The 12,347-nt window shown below is 46.5% G+C and overlaps 1 protein-coding gene across 6 annotated transcripts in view; it reads right to left on the bottom strand.

The window, feature by feature from the left end:
* Window positions 1–12,347, bottom strand: part of AGAP1 (ArfGAP with GTPase domain, ankyrin repeat and PH domain 1) — a 566,346-nt gene that overhangs the window by 324,428 nt on the left and 229,571 nt on the right. For all 6 annotated transcript variants that reach the window (XM_081243347.1, XM_081243348.1, XM_081243351.1 and 3 more), the window contains exon 6: window positions 9,583–9,717. In XM_081243347.1, coding sequence (XP_081099473.1) covers window positions 9,583–9,717 — 135 coding nt within the window. The remainder of the gene's footprint in view (window positions 1–9,582; window positions 9,718–12,347) is intronic.

Below are 12,347 nucleotides of genomic sequence, written 5' to 3'. Positions count from 1 at the left end.
GTGTCTCTTGTAGACAAACTTACAATCCGCTTTTCACAGTTTACTTTTCCCCAAATCAGGGATGATCACTGATAGAAGTGTTAATGCATCATTCTCCTCTTCACAAAACTTCCAATGGCTCTGCACTAAATACACAAACTAGCTCCAGACTCCAGAGCCCGGTCTTTGGGGGGCCCACCATCTGCTCCAAGCCTGGCTCCCCCACTCACTCTTGGAGCCAGTGTCTGGCCAGGTTCACCTGGCAAGCAGCATGTAAAAAACACCCAAGTCCACAGAGAGAAGCTATGCTTTCTCGTATCAAAGCATCTCACAACTAACTAAAAGTCAACCTCCTTTGAGGATTACTTTTGTCTTTCACGAACTGAACCAATTTGGTGCTGCTAACCTAGTGGGTAGTGGGCAGTTCCTCAATGAGTATAGGTTACTCAAAATCTGGCTATGTCAGAAAACAGACTTGTGGTTGCCAAGGGGGAGGGCAGTGGGGGGAGGGACAGAGTGGGAAGTTGGGATTAGCAGATGTGAGCTATTATATACAGAATCGATAAACAACAAGGTCCTTCTGTATAGCACAGGGAACTATATTCAATATCCTGTAATAAACCATAATGGAAAAGAATATAAAGAAAAGTGTGTGTGTGTATACATATACATATAACTGAATATATATATATATAACTGAATACATATATAACTGAATATATATATAACTGAATCACTTTGCAGAAATTAAACAACACTGTAAATCAGCTACACTTCAATAAAAAAAAATCTGGCTATGTCCATGCTCTATAAGGGAAAAAATGTTATAAAATAAATAGAAGACTTCAAAATAACTTGGAAACATCAGCTACAGATCGTAACAACTTCTGACTATCCTAGTTAAGTGACATCTTCATATTCTTTTGATCAGAGATTCTGTGGAGGGTTAAATAGGTCAAAAAATACATCACCGTTTAATCATCTTAAAAACATTAGAAAGAGCAGAATGCCGTGGCATTATGAACTGATTATGAACAAAAATAAAAGCCATTTGTATGCATTAATGATACATCAAGCTAATTCAAGCTGGCTAAAGTCATTAAGAGGAATCCTGGGGCAAAACACAGCTCTGATGCCACAGTGCGGCAAAGTATTAAAAGAACCATTTTCTATGGCATTGATAAAATTAATTCTCTGAGCAAAAGATAGGCTCTTAACATGAAAATCAAAACACAGCACATATACTAATAGTGTGTTTAATGGCCTCGTGTTGGTAGTGTGAGAGTTAACTCAGGCATTTCTGTGCACGTACACGAACACTGGGACCCACTCAATGCTCCCAAGAGAAGCACAGCATGACAAGTCCAGACTCAGGGTAAGAAACTGCCAGAAAAGATCCAAGCCTCTATCAACACAACATTCCACGACACCATGAGATAAAAGATGGCTTACTGTCTCTCGCTGTTTATAATATCATCAATCTTGATAAAGATTTTCAGATGACTTCTATGTTATTTTTTTAAAGAATTAAAATGCCTCTCCTTGTAATGGTTCCTTCTACTCATATCAGAAACTAGTTTAAGAATTATCATTTCACACCTGATTCCGTATTGTTAAGGCCAGTAGCTGCAGTCTGTGGAGTATGAACCACACTGATAATTTAGAAATTCCCCCCTACCTAAAAATTGTCATTTTGGATAAGTGATTTTAAGCAAATCAGTCAATGTTCCAAGGAGATAATTCCTCTTTAAAAGGAATTATCAGTGGACCTCTGGGTCCACTGAACATGATGGGAGATAAATTCTTAAAAAGGGCAACTTCTAGGCAAAGAGACTCCAAATAAGGAACGAGCTGATTTCATACCGGTGACAATAATCATGTTTTAAAACACTTGAGTTATTCAAGGGTCATCACCTCTTAGCCCCGGACTGCTCGGTGCAGCCCAGTCACCGGTCCCACCTTGATACATTCCCTACCTGTTCACCGTGTTTGGAAGATCTGGTTAGAGATCACGTGCCAGACGCACCGGGCTCACCTGGAACACATGTGTGGAAAACTTCCCACCCCTAAGAACTTTTGAGCTCAAAGATTTTTTTCTAAGAACAGTAAAGTAACTCAAAAGTTCTTCTGTTTTTCTTTTGTTTTTGTTACCTCTGAGAATACAGTTTACTACACCAAGTGTTGCTATTTTACTTCTGGCATTCATTCATTACTTCGATGTGTGATTTAACCCTGTTACAGAGAAAGCTTCCCTGGTTAAGAAATTCACTGCATTTGAAAATGCATATATAAGCGGTACTGACAATGTCATGTTTCATAAAAATAGTTACTATAAATCATTTACACACTTTCTCACCCAAACGTACATGAGGGTTACAGCGCAAGGAAAACCACCTCCCCGAGCCTACATATCCTTAATCACTCCACACCCCCTCCACTCACAGGCTCAATCAAAAGTCTACTTAGTGCTCGGGATATTTTCAGTTTGGTGAGAGATGATCCACGACGGGCCAGGTACGGCTCTTTTGGAAACAACTTGCAGATTCTGATTTCCAGGGAATGAGACCATGTTAAAAGCTACCAGGCAGTGACAGCCAAAGACACCTGCGGTTAACGATGACATCAGGGCAGCCGCAAAGCCAGGGTCAAGACCGCCTTGTAAGACTTAACCAGTTAACTTGAGAGGAACCTGATGACTGTTTTCCTTCGCTTTTGACCCCCACCTTAGCATCACCACGGAGTGCTACGTAAGACTTAGGGAGGTAACTTTTTTCACGTCATCCCTCTTCTAGGGAAGTTTTAAACTAGTAAACCCCTTTAAAAAGTGTAATTTAAGCAGCTGAACCTTTTTTGCCCCATCCTAATACACACTAACCAACCATCTGTCCCAGGAAGTCCTGCACATACAACTTTCCACTGCAAAGAGGGCAGTGAGAGTGGGTGGGGTAGGTGTGGGCACAGTGACAGTGATGGGCACAGAGGTGAAGTGAAAACAGAAAATGGACACGCGGGCCTGACACCAGCCATACGATGTGACTTCAGGAAGCCAACCCCTCAGAGAATGTGCCTCCCAACTACAAATCAGGCCTCGTAAGATCTACTGCCTTACATCATAAGCCTTTAAACTGCAATATAAACATTAGCCATTATTACAAATGATAAAAAAGTACATATTGGGCTTCCCTGGTGGCGCAGTGGTTGAGAGTCCGCCTGCTGATGCGGGGGACACGGGTTCGTGTCCCGGTCCGGGAAGATCCCACATGCCGCGGAGCGGCTGGGCCCGTGAGCCATGGCCGCTGAGCCTGCGCGTCCGGAGCCTGTGCTCCGCAACGGGAGAGGCCACAGCAGTGAGAGGCCCGCGTACCGCAAAAAAAAAAAAAAAAAAACAAGTACATATTAACAGATACTTAATGACACTTAATGACTTAATTAGTTCACCTTTTCGATATATATTAAATGCCAGATGGACACACATGGCTTGCTTTTGAACATGAAAAATCTTATTTTTGAAAGTACTCTTTTGGAAAAGAAAACATATATATATATATATAAAACAGTAAATTGGCTCCAATCTAATCTCTAACATAATAAAAAAAAGGAGAAAAACAACAGCAACACTACAAATAACAAAATAGGCCACGCTGTCGGTGAAAATTAAGCTGGTTCCAGGAAAGAATGGAATAGGCCCGACACATCCCTCAACAGGAAGAACAGAAGACTGTGATGTAAGAAAGACAAAACGGTGCCAGATGATGCCACACTGGGGAGAAAAGCCCAGAAGATTGCTTACACTTACTGATGCCCTAACACATGCAATTAGGTTGCACAAACTGGGCTCATTAATACAGCTACCCTTGTACTGGACACTCCTGTAATTAGGGCCAAGCAGCTGCAGACGTTTCATGTGAAAGGGGATTCTCTGTACATCAGGGTTTCAGTCTTTGGAAGCAAAGGCTGGAAAGCAAACTGAGGCCGTGTGCGGTACCACAGGACCCTGGGCAGGTCTGCAATCTCTCGGGGCTCAGGCCTCGGCAGGAGGGAGCTGACCCCCCGCAGGCGTGAAACCCAAGTAGAACAGCTTCTACAAAAGCGCTTTCCAGAATGTTGACTGCAGCACAAATCTGAAGAGCTGGGGTGGGATGAATTAGGAGATTGGGATTGACATATATACACGACCATCTGTGTAAAACAGACAGCTAAGGGGAGCCTACTGTATAGCACAGGGAACTCAGCTGGGTGCTCTGTGGTGACCCAGATGGGTGGGATGGGGAGGTGGGGTGGGGGGGAGGGAGGTCCAAGAGGGAGGGGATATAGGGATGTATGTATACATACAGCTGATTCACTTCATTGTACAGCAGAAACTAACATAACACTGTAAAGCAACTATACCCCAATTAAAAAGAAAAAAAAAGAAAGAAAGAGCTGGGTGATGGTGTCAAAAGACTGACATGAATCTTCCTAGGATGGGGACTGCTATAGATAAACGTCCACCCCCAGGACAACTGGAGGAGAAGCCTCAGTAAGCAGAAGGTCTAGCAATAGGCAGACAGAGACCTTCAGATGCTATTATTGCCCAGCTTTTCCAACCACGTGTACCTAAAACTAAATTGTTTCTTTTAATATAAATAAAGCAGATCCATCCTAGAACAAAAGGTCTCCCACATGAGATGACTGAACTATCCTTGACAAACAACCCAGTGACAAAATCCAGCAGCCTTGGGGAGAATTAAGCAGGATGGCAATCTGCAATTTATCTACATCTTGGTCTATATGGATCTTGAGCGGGTCCACCAATTATTCTCAGAGCAAAATTTTGCAGGTAGGTTTCCTACTGTTCAATGAATACAAGCTTAAGAAGTTAAACCTTTAGTGGGGAGTATGCCTTAATGTGTATAATAAGATGCTTTGAATTAGGATTTAACAAATGACTACAACTTTAGAATGTATGAGCAAGAATATTAAATTCTGCGTACAACTGATGCTGGGAGGAATAACAGAACATCCTATATATAAAACAATACTGTTTACGATTCATATAAATCTACATCAACTCATTCTGGGGGTGGGGGAGGGAGGGAGGGAAGGAGGGAGGGGAAGGGCACCAAGCAGCTTAGGTAAGGGAAAGACAAAACGGTGTTCTGTACCACCAGCTGGTTCTACTTCGCATTCTGTATAAAGGGAAGCCACTCTTCTTTAGGTATCAGAGATCTTTAAAATATGCAAGCCAGATGCCATGATTTAAAAATTATAAAATATACCGCCCAAACCTTAGAGGTCCATCAGCTCTCTTCCACAAAACGCCAAAACAAACAAAAAACGGATCCTCCCTCATCCCTAGGCTAAGATAACTGCTCTGTGACACAAATCACTATGCTTATCACATGTCCATTACACACCACTGTCACGCTCGGCAAGACAAGCTACAAACACGGACACCCGATATAAGGCGAGATATTTAAAAGTGTTCAAAGAGTGACTAAAATCCACAATTTCCAAAACCCAACCCCAGGAAACTAAAATCATGGCTGCTCTATTGTGAAGACTTTCTTGCTCCCAAGATGGCACATCCTCCAAGGGGCGCTTTCACCACCCACACCAATGACTTTTCACTACCTTTCAGCCCTGCTTGGTCTTCTGAGGGAAGAATTTACTCTTGTCGTTAAGTGGTGTTTATTTTAGGTTACCACTGAATGCCTCGCTTGAAAACTCCCACCAGCAACACCACCTTCCTTTACCTGCCCAGAGGCTGAACTAGAACGCCATGAAAGACATGCTCACTGCAAGGGCTCTGGCCACTCAGACCTCATTCCCTTTATAGAAAGTGACACTTTTCTTTTAAAAAAAAAGAAAAAAAAATTACAGCGCCAGAGAAACGATACCTGCCGAGAATGAACTTTATTTGCTGCAATCCTGTTTCTGCATGTATCCAGGCCCTAATCTGGACAAATGACCAGGGACTTTCAAAAATTGAATGCCAAACACAGAAATGACTGTAGTATTAAAAATACAACAGCCTGCAGTTCCTCTCCCAGACATGGCCAGGGGCAAACAAAGCAGCACAGAATGGGACTGAGAGACATGGGGTGGGCCCCGTAGGGCCCTTCTGGGAACCCAGACAAACAGATGGGTAACCAGGCCCCAAGCCAGATTCAGCTGCCCAGATTAAGTAAAAAGCAATGAGTGTATTAATTCTCAAAAGGTGAATCTGACTTACAGGAACCCCCTGTGCAGGCCAGATCATTCTGCTCCACAAGCTACACAAACTAAGAAGCAGAGGGTGACCCCAGGCTGTCGAGCAGGGGCGACGGAAAGCACCCTCGTCCGGCACGACCTCTTCTCCGCCCCCAGGCAAGATGTCGCCTGCATTGCTGGGTGACTGTTCTAAGTTTATCTTCCCTGCTGGACTTCCACTTCACCAAGACAGGGGCCCTGACTGTGCTTCCAGGCATGAGGAAGACTGGTGCTCAACTAAGGGAATGAATGAACGAACGCAACAACCAACCTGCTTCGCTTCCTCCTGATACCGAGAAGCTAACAGAACCTCCCTCCTGAATCACCTTCCAGGAGCTATGTGACTACACCAGCAAAACCATCCTGTTTGTCCATTATTTTCACATTCTGTCTTCTGTTTTAGGACAGTTAAAGAGGCAAAGACTAAGGTCCCTGGTCTCTTACAAAGTAGAGCTGGGCAGCCAGCTGATCGGGGGCTCGGCCTGCAAGAGCACGTGGAGGTCGGAGCTGGGGTAACACACCAGGTCTGGATGCTTCTTTGATGGATAAGCTAACGGTTACACAGAAGTCACAGGCTTTTTAAAAAATTTTTCTACCATGCAAAGATATAAAAAGTACACAAATAAAAGTAAGCCCTAGAGCATAGAGAAAGCCCTGAAGTCAACAAAGATATCCAGAAAAACCGAGTCCGTGAGTTGGCAGTGAACCTGTGCAGTGAAAGTGTACCCTGGCCCCAGCCTGCCCCAGGTACGTGGGCAGGACCCAGATGCTCTGTTTTAATGACAAAATGGTTAAGGCTCTAGGCTCCCCACTCCCAAGACTGGGGTCCAATCCACGCGAGTACCTTTGGTCAAGGTACATGACTTTTCTGAGCCCTCAGTTCTTTAGCTATAAACCTTCCAAGTTTTTTTGTTTGTTTTTTCTTTTCTTCCTTTGAAGATTAAAATGGATGGTTATTGCTAATGATTTCCAAGTACTGAGTATCTTCCCCATTCGGTTAAACACTACTTTTACCACTAACAATTCAAGAGTTTACGATTAACACATAAAAATGTTTACCATCTAACTACCACATAAAATATGCAGAGGAACCACAATTTTATTTTAGAAACTTTACCTTCATGTAAATAAAAATATTTTAAGAATAAAATCACAACAGTCACAGAAGTTGCAGGATCATGGATGTTATTCCCTTTGCAGACTTTGTACAATCCAAATACTCAACGGGAATGGATCGTTTCTAACATAACAACAAAATGTTCTGGAAATCTCGCAAGCCTGTGAAAACTCACACTTCGAGTGTAATATGGTCCACCAGTGGAATCACTGAGGAGTTGTCACAGCAAGGAAACGCTGGTATTTTAACCAATGACTTTTGGAAAGGCCCTTCCTCACGCTCCCCTTGCCAGCTTCCAGCTTGAGGATGACAGAGAAGTGTCCCCAGCACACTGGTGCCTGCCTCGGATCCTCTGCATGCTGGGCAGGGAAGCTCCATAACTTGTCATCGCTGAGTACTAGTTAACTTACTATGTATAAGAGGAGTCCATTTATTTATGGGAAGTTCACATTTGCAAACCTCCATCAATGTACAAGGAAAGCAATCACTGTGGAGAAGAAACTCATCCACGCAACTAAATGCCGATCCTCTACGTCAGGGATGGGCAGACTTTCTGTAAAAGGCCACAGCGTATCTCAGGCTTTCTTGGCCAAAAGGTCCCGCTGGAACCACTCAACTCTGTGGCAACACCCAAGAGCAGCCCAGCCCACCCCTCGCGCAGCCTGTAAACAGAAAAGTCTGTTTATAGAAACAGGCTGTTGGCCAGATTTGGCCCCTGGGCCCTAGTTTGGAGACCTTTCATCTGTTAATACTCCACTTTAACCATCACTGGAGTTTCCACTATTCGGAGCAAACGGCGACCTCGCCCACTGGAGCCCACTCCTCCGGAGAGCCCCACAGCCTTCCTTGCGTCATTCTTCACGGTGTCACTAACGTTCAAGGAGCTGCAGATACTGGCCCTGCACGGCTTTCAAGTGGGGTCTGCTCCCCAGCACGGGTGGGCAGGGCCCAAGGAGGCCCACGTAAATGTGCGGTAAAGGACAAAGGGGACGCAGAGCCCTGGGGGCTGGGGGCTGTTCTCGGTAGACTCCTGAGCTGGGCGAGGTGGTAAGGAATGTGACATACAGGGACTAAATAGGATAAATGTGCTCAAAAATAGAAAAGGTTGATAATTATCTGGGAGGCGGATAAGAGGAAAGAGACGGCAAGCTTAGAAAAGGAACTGGCTGCTAAGGAAAGTGGAAGAAAATGCAAAGTTAAAAAATGGACACAATCTTTTAAATTTAATAAAATGGCGAGAGTGTGGAATTCCTATAATTTCCTCTGAAAGCTCGTTTGGACATTAAAAAAAAAAAGCATAACCTGCCCGGTTTGGGGAAGTGCTGGGAGCACCCCACCATTACTACTCTTCCTGGCATTAACAGTCTCCCCAGGGCAAGGCCTCCACGACCCCAGGAGCAAGGGCAGCCTCCAAGGAGACCAAGCCTGGCTGCCCGGCTCAGCCCCCAACAAGCCCCCGCACAGAGCTGGGGATGCAGAGGTAGGTCTAAACCAGATTAACCCAGAAGAGGAGGGGGCCTAGGATTTATTCCCCATGACTCCCATCAGAACAGAACCCTCTGCTGGGAGCATCCTTCTCCCGGGTCTTTGACGCTAACCTACCCCAGACCCTCCCCGACCCCGCTAGACCAGAGACCACCTTCCCTGCTACAGACCCTCCCCCCACCTCCCGCTCATCCCCACCTGCTCTGTCCCCGGCCCTCCTGGCCTGAGGTCTGCCACCACAGCTGTGTACGGCGGGGGAAACCTCTGCTCCGCCAGGAGAATTTCCCGCCTGAGGGGTGGCTGTCCTGGAGGTGAGGGGTCAAGAAGGAGGCAAAGACACAATTCCCAAATGCTGGCGCTCACTCCCAGCCACTGGTCCTCAGGCGTAGTTACTTCTGGCCAAACGTGACTCTCTCTCCTTTCTGCTTACTCTCCTCCAAACCTAGCATGAAATATTTAAACCTTATTTTTTAAAATGAGGCTGAATAAAGAATGAGCATCTACAGCGAAGCAGAAATGATGCGTGTGTATGTCTGACACGTCCTGTGCGTAAATAACCATTTGAGAAATGCTTCATCCTGTGCACAAAGAGGTCACCAATGGTACACACAGGTCTGTTTGTTTTAGGGTGGATGCTCAGCACATCCCCTGAACGCGACCCGGGGCTGAGGGTCCCCTCCTTGCAGGGAGCGCTCGAGGTCACGTCATCCGCGTGGACCAGTGACCGGTGTGAGGTGAATGGATGCTGCATGCACAGCATGAGTATTTACCGTCCTGGAAGACCCTCTCCACGTTCAGCCCGTACGTGGCGCACGTCTCGTAGTACGTGCACCTCTTGAGGTCGCTGGAGAGCTTCCGCGCCCTGGCATCGTCGATGACCCGCGGGTTGGTGGAGCTGATGGCATCTGCAACAGACCGACAAGAAGCGGCGACATGGTGACCACGAGTGGCCTGGGGACGTCCCGCCACTCACGGCCCCCAGGAGCTCAACAACTGCCCCACGCTCAGCACCGCTGGGATTCTTTTCAGGACCTGGAGTTTTCACAACATCGTTCATCCCCAAAACCATCATCCCAGACACCACAACGATCAGGTGCTTCAGAGGGTCCTGCTTCTGAATATGAAATAAAAGAATGTCCCCAAAGACCAGAAGGAAAGAGTAAGAGTGAAATGTGGCTCCAGAGGAAAATGCTTTAACAAGGAAAACCACACGGTCACTATGTGCGGTGACCTTCTCGGCACATGGCACCCAGGAAACGCACGCCCTCCCTCTGCCCTCTGGACACAGGCTCACGGAGCCCTGTTGGGTGCCTGGCCCAGTTCTAGGCATAGGGGTGCCCCCCAGGGAACAAGAGGGACAAAAATCTGTGCTCTCACAGAGGGGGCATTAGGTCAGCTGGGGAGGGAGGCGGAAAATAAGTAAGACAGAAACGAGGAAGGACGATGGGTGTAGGATGGGATGTAGGGTAGGAGCTGGGTCACAGGGCAGGGGTCAGAGAAGCCACACCTGCAGCAGGTGGCAGGTGGGGGAGGGTGCCTGGGGCGGGGGCCGGCAGAGCGCCTAGCGTTTAAGGGGGACCCAAGGGCGAGGCAGGAGTGGGAGGGGGCCTGGGGCACTGGAGGGGGTGTCGCAGACTAGTGTGCGAACCACGTTGGCTCTTAACAGGTGGCTCGGGTTGGGGACCTCCCTGGCGGTCCAGTGGTTAAGACTTCGCCTTCCAAGGCACGGGGTGCGGGTTCGATCCCTGGTGGGGGAGCTGAGATCCCACATGCTTTGGGGCCAAAAAAAACCAGAACATAAAATAGAAGCAGTATTGTAACAAATTCAATAAAGACTTTAAAAGTGGTCCACATCAAAAAAAAAAAAAAAAAAAAAGATGGCTTGGCTGGGAGACACCCCTCACCTCCTTCAGGACCTGTGTACAGATGGGGGCATCTGAGCCGCGAAACACATGTCAGGCACCAGCCACTAGTTTCCTAATAAAAAGAAACGCAGCCCTTCTTTTTTTTTCAGCTCGGCATCCACGAGGCCCCCTCCCCCTCCCCGTTTATTCTGTTACTACTGAGTAACTGGGGGGCAGCCACACGCCCCGCACACAGGACCAGAGGACGGGCTGAGACGCTCTGGCCGGCGTGCTACCCTGCGACAACACACACTTTACAGGGCTGCTCCTGATGTGGAATTTTCCCCGAGGGCACAAAAGCTCCTGAGTTACAGGAAACACTCAACATCTCTTTAACCAAAAACCTGCCAATGGGATTTTCTGTACTAGTTCAGGGAAAAGCAGTATAAGTCACACAAGACAGTGACAACCTTTTAAATGTTTGCTGTTGCACAGGAAGTGCCTGAGGCACTCAAATTTCTGGAAGTAGTAAACAAAAGGGACATCTTGAGGGAATAATTTATTGATTTTTTTCCCCCTCTTTCTCTTTTCCTTACTCCCTATTTTTTCTTTTTTTCCTAGTTCCATGGAATAGGTTTAACCTATAGTTCTGAATTACTCCTAGAGAAACTATGATTCAGGACCCTTCCCCTGACAATGACTGGAGCCACCTCAATTAGATGTTCCAGAACATTCCCTGGCAGGGCCTGTTAGAGGGATTTTTTCAAACAGTATCTCGGCCTGTCTTCTTATCTTACAGAATAAGAAATATGACTTGGATTTTCATAACATTTAAGGAAACGAAGTTTTTTTTTTTTTTAAGGTGTAAACATATTTTAAGAAAACAGTAGAAAAAAAGTTAGAAACCCAGAATTTTCCAGTGCTTTGGTATAAACTAGAAAATACACGCCACAGAGCATGAATCCAGCTTCAGATTTATCCTGACCCCGTAATCCCCCAGGCCCTCCTTCCCATCTCAGCTTCCTTCCAAGATATGTTGTCATGTGTCAGAAACAGACCCTACACTTGAATGCTCTTCTAGTCTTATTTTTCATTCCTCTTGTGACTCTGCATCTTTTTACAGCTCGGGCTTCGCTCTCCAATCAATGTGGTCTTCAAGTCTTTAAAACAGATGTTTAAGAGACATCAGACCATCACCTCGTCCTCTTAGGAACATCCTCCAGCTCCCCGTTGGTACCCGGGAGAGAACACGTCCTCCCACCTCTGGGTAAGGCCCCACACCCCACGTACCCTTCAGGAATTATCTTAATTCTTGTTCATCTTCTCCATCCCATAATCTCCTACCTCGAGGCCACCAGCCCCGACCAGCTGGGAGGGAATGCTGAGATCCCCTCAGCCATTGTCTCTGGCACGCCACGCAGCCTGTACAGCAGCAGGACAAGCGTGGCTTCACAGAAAGCGAAACGAGCTAATGGTACCTAAGGGTGGAACCTTCCAGAAGCCCACACTCACTCCACCTTCCTGCCATGGGGGCTTCTAGGGTGCTCTGGGAATTAGAGGTCTGGTTGATGACCAAGAGGAGCCCTCAGATGAGGACCGTCCCTAATTGATAACATTCCTGTCCTGCTCCTTTGGGACATGGCTTTGCTGAAGTCCAAACAGGTCTCACAAATGAATATGAGGGGACAGTG

This window comes from Mesoplodon bidens, assembly GCF_964165515.1.
Source record: "Mesoplodon bidens genome assembly, chromosome: 8".
NCBI classification, from domain to species: Eukaryota; Metazoa; Chordata; class Mammalia; order Artiodactyla; family Ziphiidae; genus Mesoplodon; species Mesoplodon bidens.
This window is presented reverse-complemented; position numbering and strand designations above follow the sequence as displayed.